A 13,135-nucleotide genomic window follows, 5' to 3' on the forward strand; every position below is an offset into this window, starting at 1 on the left:
AGTAGCTTAGTAGTAGTAGTAGTAGTAGTAGTATGATTTTGACCGTATTTTAGATCTCCTTGTAAAAGTTTAGTAATACATTTCGTAATTTTTAGTTAACACTTAATTAATTCGTAATCGTATTTTACGCTGACGTTGGATTTTTATAATACGCAGAAGTTAATCAACTGATACTATAATATATACTTTGTTAATCCTTAATTTGTATAGTCTGCAATTATATAATGCTCATCTCAAATAGTTAAGATAACTATACGATCCCTGATTGTACGTATATCCACCACATACATACAGAAACACTGTCTGTTATAGTATTTCTGTAGCACGACATATTTCTAATGGTTAAGATGAGATTTATTTTTTCTTTCAGTTAACTTAAAACTAGTAAAAAAAAATAACAAGATAAGACTCTTCTAATTAATGTCAAAAACAAGCAAACCCATAACTAGCAGCTGCTGTAACTAGTATTCAAACCATCAATAATACCATTTTCAATTTTGGTCAAACTATAAAGCAGAGTGTTTTTTTTGTCAAAGTTAGCCAAATAATTAAAGAGTCGTTTAGGTCAATTGTGTTACTTTCCTCTTGGGTTAATTTAGTCAAAGTAGGAATCAACGGTCTAGATCAGACGCTGAGGATGGTAAGACCAAGGGATGGCTAAGAATTGACTATATATTAAGCCGCCTTTTCAAAAGAAAACTAATATATACAAATTTTGAAAATTTTGTAGAATAAAAAGTATATAATAAAAATATAAACATGAGAGAAGTGGGCCTGAGATTCCACTCTAAGTGGCCCAGAATACTACAAATCTCGTCACGTCTCGTTTCGTCGTATACTCGCAGTCGCAGCGTTGTGTGTGGTTCACGCGCAAGCCAAACACAATCCAAAACATAGTAGTGACATGTATACAAAAAAGCTGCTCCACTTGTATAATTCGTGGACGTAACAAATATTTTATTTATTAGAGAAAATTAAAAAAAAAAAAAAATCTACGTGGGCAAACACGTGGAAATATATAGCTGTTTCCCATTACAAATGTATATATTTTCTTTATGTATTTGTATTTTTTTGGGGTTTTGTCTTTATTTGGAGAATCGAATTCGTGTAGAATTGGCAAACTGGTGATGGTGGGATAGCTTAGCCAGGACTCAGTTATTAGATCAAATTTCATATACATAAAACTTTAGAACAATTCAAATCATATAATGGAATAAAAAGGAAATATTGGCATTTTTGAGTGACCACATTATCTTCTTTAATATTTTTTTTTTCTTTTTTTGCTCTCCTTATACTTTAACCCAAAAAAAAGATATATTTGTTCATTTCGAGTAAAAAAATTTGGTTTTCTAATAATTTTTTTTAATTAGAATTACAATACTAGTATAAAATTTTTAATTAACTTAAAAGATAGCTCATAATATACTAAAAAATAATTAATTGAGTTGTCCCTAACATAATGAAGATTAAATAAAACAAATAATTACAAAATACTTGTATTCAACAGATTTGGATAATTCGAAGTAGGTGGGTTACTTACTTGACTCCAAACCGCACATACCTAAGATCTTGTAATATGTCTCTCTCGGCACCATTGTATAAAAATGACAAATCTTGTGATACTCCCCGAGTATATGAAACTTATTATTAGGAATTATGTCCCCAGAAAAAACATAATAAGTTTTGATATATATTTTATCTTAAAGTAGGAAATCATTAAGAATAGAAAAAATGACGTGGATAAGGTGAGAAAGAAAAATCAAAAAGAGTCAGAAAAAAGGAAACAACAAGAACCAAAGGACGGAAAGCAGCAATGCAATGCAACGACGCTCAGCTGAGAGAGACTCACGCGCTCTTATTTACCTCACGCGTGTGCATGTTAACATAACACGCGCGTCAATGAAATGAAACCAAGAAAGAAAGAAAAAAAAGATATAGTAGATCTCTTCGTCCCTCTCTCGTACCACACCATTCATTCATTCATTCATTGAGATTGAGAGACTCTCTCTTCTTCTGGCTCTGCATGCATCTCTCTCTAATATATCAACCAGTACTTGTCAGGATTTGGGCCTTTCTTTATAAAAATAATTATACGACCAGTGTGTGTGTGTCTGTCCAATCTCTCTCTTATCGTCTTCTAAAGTTTTCATTCTTCCTTCGTTCTCAACTCTCTCTCTCTCTCTCTCTCTCTCTCTCTCTCTCTCTTATAACTCAAGAGACAAAATCATTCTTTTCTTTTCTTACATCTCTCTCTCTCGGCATATTCTTTAGAAAGTTAACCTAAAAAACAGAGAGCAATGAAGGTCCATCTCTCTCTCTCTCTTTCTCTCTAACACTCTACACGTTTTCAAGATTTGATTCCTAGCTAGGATTCGTATTTCTATAAGAAAAAAATTGGCTTGGATTTGTTTTTTTTTCATCTTGCATCTGAATGTAACAAGCACTTTTTTCTCTCTATGTATATTCTTTACTAATGAACCTCTGAATGAATCTATTCCTTTATTTTTGAAACAAGTAGATGTGTGTGTTTATTAGGTGCGATCTACTTCTTTTTGGAGTCCAAGAACAGAAACAATCTCACTTTCTTAAAACTTACTCTGCTCTTATTGCAACATACATCTCTTTCTTTTTCCCTTGGGGGAATCTTATCTGTGAAATACAGCTTTTTTCACTTACTATTATTTACAAAATCAATTCAAAAATCTTATATTGAATGATGCACATGGCTCTGTTTTGCAAAAGTCTGCTTCTCTACTATGTTCACACTACTCATACGCAATTACGCATGCATGTCACTCTCTCTGTAAACATAACGTATCAGTAATTTTGTTTTATTTCTGGTTTTAACGTTAAGAACATATCCGTAATTTTTTTTAGTATCTTCTGTGAAACCTGCAAAAATCCATGTTTTTATTATGTTCTTGGTGATCCAATTGTTTTGTTTTTAGTTGCATGATCTACAAATTCCGGAGATAAATAAAAAACAATAGGAAGAAGAGAAGATTAGATCATCTTTGCGATCACATGTATCACTTGTAAATTAATTTCACTAAAATCTGTTTGTACTTTGTAATTATTTTGCAGAAAATGGTGTTAAACCTGGATTTGCATGATGATAAGGCAAAACAAAAGGCCCTTAAAACGGTTTCTACTCTCCCAGGTAATCATCACTAATCTTGTATAATGTTGGTTACAAACTTACAACTACACATTAGAAACAGGGACAGAGATCTCTGTTTAGTTCTCGCGTGGATTAATGGTTTTTCTGTCCGGTTTAGTCTCCGATTTGGTAGGTAAGGAAGGTGTTAACTGAGGTAAACATGTTTTTAAATTGCTTTATTGTTGATGAACAATCACGAGCTGCTCTGACAGAAGTGTCTTTCTTTTTCAATAGTGACAATACGGTAAAATGTTGCGCCATATTTCAATTATTTGTGAAATTCATTTATTTTATTTCTTTGGAATAAAATCAAATCTAGGCCACTATAGCTTCTTTGAAATATGTGCCCATCTCATATGCTGTCAAAGATTTGTTTTTGTTTGTTTGAGTCAAAAGTGTTTTAAACTCCTTATTGGTATATATTGCTTGTAAAATGTTGCAACTTATATGAATAGGGCAAAAACTCGAGTGTCTGTCTACCAAAATGGTTAGAAATTTCATCTTGTTTTTTTTTTTTTTTTGTTGTTCTAGGAATTGATTCGATTGCAATGGACATGAAGGGGAAGAAATTGACTGTGATCGGAACCGTGGATCCGGTGAATGTAGTAAGTAGGCTAAGAAAGTATTGGCCCTTGACGGATATTGTACTAGTAGGACCTGCGAAAGAGCCGGAAAAGGAGAAGAAAGAGGAGCCGAAGAAGGAAGGTGGTGGCGAGCCGGCGAAAAAAGAAGGAGAAGCTCCCAAAGAAGAAGCGAAAAAGGAAGGAGAAGCGCCAAAGAAGGAAGAAGAGAAGAAAGAAGGCGGCGATAAGAAGGAGGGAGAGAAGAAAGATCAACCGCAACCACAACCCCAACCACAACCGGTTGTGCCGCCACCGGAGCAGCATGTGTTGGAACTTGTAAAGGCGTATAAAGCATATAATCCTCACCTAACAACATATTACTACGCTCAAAGCATCGAAGAAAACCCTAATGCTTGCGTTATATGTTGAAAACATATACTATATTATATAATTTGGGGGAAAATGATGAACCGATCTATAGTGAGGATGAAGAATAAGAAACAGGATATATTGATTCGGTTGGATCATCGGATATGTTTTTTCTGTCCTCGATAATGCGAGGAAGCTTAATTTCCTTAAATTGATTTCGATGATATGTTTTCTGTATATATCGTCGATAGTACTAGAATTTTTTTTTTTTTTGTTTTACTTTGAAGGGAACTTTCTGTATATAATGGTGTTATATATGTACGTTAGTATTTGAATTTGTTTGTTAATACTTAATTATCTTCAGATGTCCTTGAGTTAATATTGTTTGTGATACACGTTTCTTTGTCGACGTTAATATTTCTCAAGGGTTTATAATGTAACAAATTCTATGCACATATTTTAGGGACTAAATCTCTCGAATATTTAAGTGTTACTGTATATATCTATGTAATATAACGATTTTGCTATTCCGTAATTTTGTCATCTTCGATCTTGTGATTTTAATTTTACAAAGTTATTCTATTGCAGGAAACTGTATGTTTAAATGTACGTATGTGGGTGTTACTTTAGGTTAAGAATGTTATTAACACTTAGCTGTAAATTTGATAACTTATTTTTACTTCTGTTTTGCACGAAGCGAAAGGGCATGGCCTTTCGTGATCATCTGATAAGTCACTTTTAGAAATTTGTTTTATAGTTCGTAATTAATTTAATTTAATGGTTCTAGTTTTTTTCTTTCTCTTTTCACAAAATATGAAGTTTAAATATAGAGTTCAAAAAAACTTCGACAAAAAAACTTCATATAATAATTAATTTAAGGGGATAATAACATAAAGTGAAGTTCTAAATTATTACTTTTTAGAAATAATCATATTCTAGAAACAAACAACTTAAGAATTATCTCCGCCACATATAAAAGTTCTTCATTTTTCGACACAGAAAAATTGACTATATTTTCAAAAATTGAATACATAGTATTCACGTAACCAAGTTCATTGTAAACGTCATAGATCACATATGCAAATGTCAAAAACATTTTGGTTGGTAGGCACCTAAAAAGAGCATGTGAATATTCAAATTAAAAACTTTTGTAACACATTATCTGTTCACAATTTCTAATTTCTGTAATATTTTTGCGATATATATTATTTGGGTCGAAACAATATACATTCCCGTGAATGCTAAAAAAGATTACTTCACTACCAAAAACTGAAAGGGCTTGCCTATTTGTCAGTATTCCTACCAAACAAATAAAAATATTACTCCATCATGTTTCGTAAGACACTGTTGAATATGATCATGAGTCGGTGGTGAGTGATGATGACGACGACGATGTCGATCATTATAAATAGACAGATATCTACATATCTACTTAACTATCCAGATACATATTAATCAGTATGAAAGGGATCAAACCGTTTTTTCCCAAATATCAAATTTGATTTTTGTCTTATATAATCCTTTCTTGTTGGTGTGTTTAGTATCAATATCATCCAAGAGGCGGCCCAAAGCACGCCTTATCTTTATTTACCACTTAATCACCTAACAAGATTAAACAAACATATGTATGGTTTCATCAGCTTAATATATTTATAAGGCTGAGATCTGTAACAAAAAAAAAGGCTAAATTTATTATATATTTCATTCCAGCTGACATTAACAAAGGAAAAAGGGAAACATAGCTGACGTTTCATGGGTGCACACAAAAAAATAGCTGACGACCCATGAATAATTCAATTGATGGAGATGTCATCTTACGTAGTTAATTATTCTGAGCAAATTTGTCATTTTGTATAATTTAATAATATGAATTTTATCATATTTGGTGCAGCTAAAATGCTGATGACTTTTTCATCACCCACCATATTATTAAGGCAAATTCCAAAAAAAAAATGAATAAATTAACCATATCTCTGTAGAATGTTCGGTTTAATCCATATTATTATTTCAGAAAATGATAGGCACGGTGGCATGCACGTGTGACGTATTGGGCGAACAACAAAATGTGGTTCTAGAATAATCGAATAATTTAGCTTAACAAATTCTCCATTACGTAGATAGATATCAACCTCCCCAACTAATAAACACACTAGTGATTCAATTATAAATTATCATCAAAAGATAACGTTTCATTTTATTACACACAAAAAGATAAATAAGAGATCCCAAAAGGTTAAGTTGCTACACACCAGCACCACTAGGAGAATCTATCGATTAAATCCTAAGCGGGGGAAAAAGAACAGAATTAAACACACAAATCTTAAAAGTTACCATTTGACCCCAGGAGAAAAATCTGGCAGTCAAAAACAACCCTAGCATCGCCATCGAAGTGGAATTATTCCCAATCTTACAACAAAGAAAAAAAAACATTTCACTTACTAATTAAAGATGAATTAACACTTGGAGTGAGAGGAGGACGAGTTGATCCGATCTCTCAGGCGTTATTATGATTTCATGCTCGGAGAAGAGGTGAATGTGGTGACATTATCCCTGGAGACGAGAGGCCATCCTCATATAGTCTTCGGAAACTTAATCGGAGATTGCTCTGCCTCCATTTCTGCTTTTTAGCATTGTTGTTCTGGATTACTTGATCCTTGTCCGTTGCTTTCTCAACGATCTTGTTGTTGCTGTTCTTAGACACGAAATCTTGGATCCGCCGAAGCGCCACATGGAGAGTATCATCGTCCATGTTGGCAAAGCAAACCCTAAACCATCCAGGTTCCGTGCAATGGAAGGAAGAGCCTGGAGATACATTGAGCTTAACTTTGTGGATGATTATACGCCAAAGCTCAATCTCAGATTCAAACGAGTTACGATCTCTCAATAGATGTCTCAAATCCATCCACACAAATAAACCTCCGCTGCTTGTCAAGCAAGTAATATCTGCTTTCTTGAGCCCTGTGGTAAAAACTTCATGCCTTATCCCTAACCTTTTCGAGTTTTCCATAAGGAAATTCTCCACAAACCGTTCATCTGACAACATCGAAGCGAGCATGAGTTGTGTCTGAGACGAAACTAGCCCGAAACTCGACATTTTCCTGGCACAAGAAACGACGGAGTCGTTGTAAGAATAGACTATACCGACTCTAAAACCAGGGAGTCCCATGTCTTTAGAAAGACTATAAACAATGTGAATCAAGTCAACGTTGACTTCATAGCTGTCCACGTCGTTGACCACCTCAGCAACGCTAACGAAATCATCTCCGCTGAAGACTGTGGCGGCGTAGACCTCGTCGACGACTAGGTGAATGTTCTTCTTCGTGACGAACCGGACTAGATCCTTGAGTGTGTCCTTATCCAACATCGTACCGAGCGGGTTTGATGGATTGGTCAAAATCAGGCCTTTGACTTTTTTATCGGCCTCTTGGGCTTTTTTATAAGCCCATCCCACGGCCTCAACGGTTAATCTGAAATTGTTGGAGCTTGAACAAGGAACCGGGATTATCTCGACACCTGTACGCCACCTCAAGTCTCTATCAAATCTGCAAAAAGGATTAAATAATTAATTACCACACGTATGAGCCACTCGTTGAACGAATCTAAACCGCAATTGAATTTGATAATTTGATATACTTACACGTGTGATAAAGTTGGCGAAAGAGTCAATTTATACTAATATATTAACTCATTTCGATTTAGAATTTGTTAACCCAACAAAGTATGTGAAAGCAACATTAATGAAATTTCTCCTAACCATTATCCATTATCATATTACTATTTTTTTTAAATGTGATTATGAGAAAATATGAAAATGCTTACGCGGCATAGTAAGGAGAGGGAATGAGGAAGACGTCGCCGGGATCGGCGAGGCAGAACATAATTGTCTCATTTGCTCCGGTGGCACCGCCACTCATAACCACCCTCTCTGGATCAAACGTCGCTCTTCCACCTCTAGCTTTTCCCATGAAATGTGCAATTGCCTTCAATACCAAAATTTCCATCCGGGATAAATTTATAAGTTAAAAAAAAATTCCAAAATGTAGCACGACTAATTAAATTTGTTTTCTTATTCATTCCATTTCTTCTGATATATGTAGATGTTAACTTACTATGTAGCTAGAAGTGTCCATACTGGTTAAACTGATTTGTACTGGTCATGTCATTTTAGATCAATATTTATACTATAATCTAAATCTGCGTATTACTTCCGTAGTGCGTATATTAACGTAAACCTGAACCTGATTACAAGATATCTAGATTAAATGAGTGATTTATACCTGTCTGAACTTTTTAAGGCCGTGATAGTCTTGGAAATTGGCGATGTCGCTAAACTGATGAACACCTTCAAGAGTGCAAATAGAAGCTTCTGGGTTCTCTTTGATCCAATCTTTTATTAAATCTAAGCAAAGCTGTAAAATGTTTAGAAAAAAATGTGTTATATATATTTGATGTTGTATATACGTGTTCACGCTAGCTAGCTAATACACGGATGAAATTGCAAAACAACATATATGCAATATTATATTGAATTATTCTAGAATATATACCTGATTCTCTGCAAGACCCATTTGGATAATACCATGGGGATTATGAGAAAGATGAAAAGGATCTTTGTCATATGCTTTCCATCCATCGAAGTACTCAGAGTTCTCGCCGTGTTGATTGTTTGTAGCTATTTTCGAAAGAACCGCACCGCTATTACTCCCTGGAAGACCCATTTACTGTTTGAATATTCACTTCTTTTGTAGCTAGTTTTTTTTTTGTTTTTGGGGTATCAATATTGTTCTTATGACAAGTTTTTGTGGTATGTACTAATATTAACGTATGAGTGTTTGGTTTTATATAGGAGGTGAAATAGAAACATGGAGGGGACAGACAACATAAAGCTGATGTGGGGTCCCAAGAAAAGAGAGTTAGGATTTGATGAAACAACCGAAAAGGAACAAGCAAACCAAGGAATTTTCTCCACCCAAAACAATATATTTCAAAACGTAATTTTTGTTGCGATAAATTAAGGTGGTTGTGTTTTTTGCTAGCATCAATATCCATTGTATTAAAGATAATAGTATTTCGAATTTGGTAGATGGCGGTAGATATATTGGTCTTACTCCAATAGTTTCGTATTGATTTCCGTTGCATTACTAAAATCCATTACTGGTGGGGAAACTATGTGTAAACGTATTTGAACCCAAAGGCTATTTCTAAGCAGCTTCTGAAGAAAAAGGTTGACCTTTAACTACGAAGTCATGCAAAAAAAAAAAAAAGGTTAGGGCTGTACGTAGAGGAGAATATTTGATAGAATACAAATAATCAGGAAGAAAGTTATGACAGAAAAATGTATAAGATTATTCAAAAGAAGAGACCAATTTGTTACATTCTATATTGGTTTAATAAAACATTTTGGTAATGTTATATATGCACATGTATAAACTTCCACCAAATAATTCCAAAATTTGACTGGCGTACAGAAATTTAAATTTAATCACCTCGATAAATTACTAATGGTTTTCATTTGACTGTTGTGGAATATGATTTCAAAATTTCTGTTTGATGAAAAGTAATTTAAGGGTTGTAGAACCAGAACAAATGTTGGTAGATTGCGTTAATTTGAGCTACCATATATGTGATATTTGTAGTTATAGTGCTGTTATCTTATATGAATAATAACTATAATTATGATACAATACAAATACAAATATTGTTAGGTTCGGACGGTTTGGTCAAATCAACCACATGCACTGATTAACTTGCACTTCACGCCGCAAATTCTCGTGCGACGACCACGTGACTAAACCCTGTTAATACTTGATAGTTTTCGAAGTCAAAAACCTCCTTTTTCTAATCGTTTTCTTTGAAAAAACCAAGGTCTTTTTTTAACCTTGCTTTTATGGCTTGGACTAAAGATATTAAAATCTGATTTTGGCTCTACTTATATTAATGTCGGACTATAGCTACTAAAGTCTCAAAACAATATTCTATAAGCACGCATTGCTGGAAAACCTAATTAGAGGGGGACATAAAATCCCAATGATATAAACTAGGAGATATCAACTTTTGCCATATTTGGAGTTGTTACATCTACACTTTTCAAACAAAAACCACGAACCCATTGTTTTTGTGATCCTACGAATCTTTTTTTTTTTTATTTTTTTTTTAAAATTAAAGATTCTACGGATCTCTCGTGGAAACAAGCAAGACAGTCATATTATATTTTCTTATCAAATTTATCAACATTTTAGCTTTGTGTAAATATCATCTAACTATATCTAAGAATTTTATTTTTGTTGTAAACATCTAATAAACTTAATTTGCTTAAAAGATCAGAAGTAAATATTAAAACGTGAAAGAAGAAATATACAGTAGAGTACGAATAGTAAAAGAAAATATAGAGTAGAAGAAATAATTTGTACTAGAAACACCGAACACAGCGTTGGTATTTCTATACTAATTGGCCCGACAACTACCAACACCGACATATGTGCTTTCGGCAGTTTTGATTTGGTAATATATCATTCCAAATGTTTCAATTACTTTTAAATACTTAATTAGATAATAATAAAACATTTTCTAATATTATATAAAAATTTAGGTTGTGGATCGGAGTGTTTTAGTTTAAAATATATTTTTGATCTATGCACACGTACGCGTTCAAACTGAAACTTGTTTTTCTCCTAATTATAGATGCCAATAAATATTAGTAAATTGGTTTACAAAATTTACAAAGCAAAAGGGTTAAACAATTCATGATATTTAGCAACAAAGCTTATACTCCGCCATTGCAATTGTGGAATTCGATGAGTACTAATCAAAGAGTGACATAGTGTGAATATGTTTCGTTTGTGGGAGATTTTAAATTATACTACTAGTAATTTGTTTGTGTCAATAAAATAAAAAAGTGAAGCATCTTCTTTGAATGGTCAATAAGTCAAACTTATTCACAAACATGCGAGAAGGGGGGGGGGGGGCTTGAGGTTTGACTTCTCCACATAGAGAGGGATTAGATGCTGACTCATCATTCCTCAGCAGCTGTCGACTAATTTGGACACGCTTCTTCCACTAATAATTCCTTAACACGTGTCACGCCTGCGCGACTCAAACACTGTCAAATAAGAAATTGTTAGGAAAAAGGAATAACAACATCGGGACGTACTTACTCTGTTAAATGTCCAGTTACAAATCTTTTCCTGGGCTTTAAGCCCATTGTTATGAAATATATTTGTAAATGGAGAGACACGCTAACTAAAAAGGGCCTTAAATATATCAAACAGAAAAATCATCCCGATACGTGTCATAAGCGTATTGTGCATACAGAGAACCGCGATACATGGGATTAATACTACGCTCCACCGACGTGCATATGAGCGGACATGGTCGGTCCATTAATCTCTTGCGCATCTTATTCCTTACGCAACAATACTTTCCCACTTCTCCTCTTTCGGATAAATACTTTCCAATTTTTTTTTGTCATTCTAAGTATCGTCGACATAATAACTACTATCCCATGACTAAAAAATCTATCTCTATCGAGTTCAACTATAACTTCAAACAAAATATCTATTTTCATAAATAATAATATATACTTTCGTCAGACTGATAGTTAATTTTCCTATTTAAGAACATTAATAATTGTTGTCATGTATTACCAAGCACAAGACACGTATTATCCACGCTTTCACTCTCACTCGTCGAAAGATCTCACACGTACACAAGAAACCCATTATAAAATGTAATCCATTCACTTTGTACCGACTTAATAAAACATCGTAATCCCATCCGTTTATATATAGTCCAAGAAAAACTTCATACTATCTTACACACTTACATCACAAAACTCAAAAGCAAAAAAAAAAAAAAAAAGATCTATCAAGAAGAATCATTTATATGGCGAGCTTGCTAGATAAAGCCAAGGACTTCGTGGCTGATAAACTCACCACGATCCCTAAACCGGAGGGTTCCGTTACTGACGTTGATCTTAAAGACGTGAACCGCGAGTCCATTGAGTACTTGGCCAAAGTTTCCGTCACCAATCCTTACAGTCATTCGATTCCGATCTGTGAGATCAGTTTCACTCTCCACAGCGCTGGCCGGTAAAACACGCTTTCTAACTCCGTCGTTTGATTCTTTTTTTTTTTCATCCATGATCCATTACAAATTACCAATATAAAATCTTTAGTAATCATATATGTAGTTAACAGATGGTCACTTGGTTTGGTTCTGTTATGCTCTGTTATTTCCATCTTTCGTTTCGTTCGGTTATGCTCCGAACGAATGTCTTTTTTGTTGAGATTGTTCGGTTCGGTTTGATTTTGATTTGTTTGAGTTGTGAAAACAAAAACCGGCTAGATTACAAATAAATTTCGGTTCGGTTTACATATGCAAGTCGTGCGGTTTGTCTTTGCTTGTTCGTTACATATTGTTAGAACTAGTGTACATATTAAAATAAAAAATCTTAGGCATCTTAGTTTAATTGATTGATTCCATATTATGGTATTGTTGAATTATTATTATTATTATTATTATAGAGATGTATAATTATATGCAAATGCAATGATACAATATGATAGGGAGATCGGAAAGGGGAAGATACCGGACCCAGGTTCTCTGAAAGCTAAGGACATGACAGCTCTTGATATTCCAATGGTGGTGCCGTATAGTATACTCTTCAACCTGGCTCGAGACGTTGGTGTGGACTGGGACATTGACTACGAGCTTCAAATAGGTCTCATAATTGACCTCCCTGTTGTGGGCGAGTTTACTATCCCTATTTCCAGCAAGGGCGAAATCAAGCTTCCTACTTTCAAAGATTTCTTCTGATCTTTTTGATCTACTTAACCTATGACTATGAGACGATGATAATGCATGTAACGAATGGGTTTGCCTATATATAATCAATAAATGTTCTTTTGTGATCCTATCATGTGAAAAAAAAAAATCAATAAATGTTTTATGATTTCAGTTATTGTTATTTTTTTTTCCATTTAAATTTCGTAATTGCATAAAAAACAAACTAAATGCAAGGGAAATCTTAATTCAATTTGGTGAA

General features: G+C 33.8%; 3 protein-coding genes across 4 annotated transcripts; 2 read left to right on the forward strand and 1 right to left on the reverse strand.

Annotated features, from left to right (window-relative positions):
- Window positions 1-1,628: 1,628 nt before the first annotated feature.
- On the forward strand, window positions 1,629-4,457 carry LOC104738647 (heavy metal-associated isoprenylated plant protein 39). 2 transcript variants are annotated; one of them, XM_010458816.3, is made up of 3 exons: window positions 1,629-2,303; window positions 3,085-3,160; window positions 3,692-4,457. In XM_010458816.3, exons 1-3 carry the CDS (start codon window positions 2,298-2,300, stop codon window positions 4,150-4,152), a joined length of 543 nt encoding a protein of 180 aa, XP_010457118.1. In that variant the 5' UTR covers window positions 1,629-2,297; the 3' UTR covers window positions 4,153-4,457. The 2 variants fall into 2 exon arrangements, with proteins under 2 accessions (XP_010457118.1, XP_087341253.1); XM_087485127.1 differs by having other exon boundaries at window positions 1,963-2,303; window positions 3,085-3,293.
- Window positions 4,458-6,230: 1,773 nt separating this feature from the next.
- Window positions 6,231-8,905, reverse strand: LOC104738648 (1-aminocyclopropane-1-carboxylate synthase 2-like). The gene is made up of 4 exons (XM_010458817.3): window positions 8,640-8,905; window positions 8,370-8,501; window positions 7,912-8,072; window positions 6,231-7,634 (listed from the first exon to the last, which is right to left on the reverse strand). Exons 1-4 carry the CDS (start codon window positions 8,808-8,810, stop codon window positions 6,605-6,607), a joined length of 1,494 nt encoding a protein of 497 aa, XP_010457119.1. The 5' UTR covers window positions 8,811-8,905; the 3' UTR covers window positions 6,231-6,604.
- Window positions 8,906-11,949: 3,044 nt separating this feature from the next.
- On the forward strand, window positions 11,950-13,051 carry LOC104738649 (putative desiccation-related protein LEA14). Its single transcript, XM_010458819.3, has 2 exons — window positions 11,950-12,179; window positions 12,657-13,051. The coding sequence occupies exons 1-2, from the start codon at window positions 11,974-11,976 to the stop codon at window positions 12,904-12,906; spliced, it is 456 nt and encodes a 151-aa protein (XP_010457121.2). The 5' UTR covers window positions 11,950-11,973; the 3' UTR covers window positions 12,907-13,051.
- Window positions 13,052-13,135: the final 84 nt, after the last annotated feature.

The sequence above is a fragment of the Camelina sativa genome, chromosome 14 (genome assembly GCF_030686135.1).
Source record: "Camelina sativa cultivar CO46 ecotype springtype chromosome 14, ASM3068613v1".
Lineage (NCBI taxonomy): Eukaryota > Viridiplantae > Streptophyta > Magnoliopsida > Brassicales > Brassicaceae > Camelina > Camelina sativa.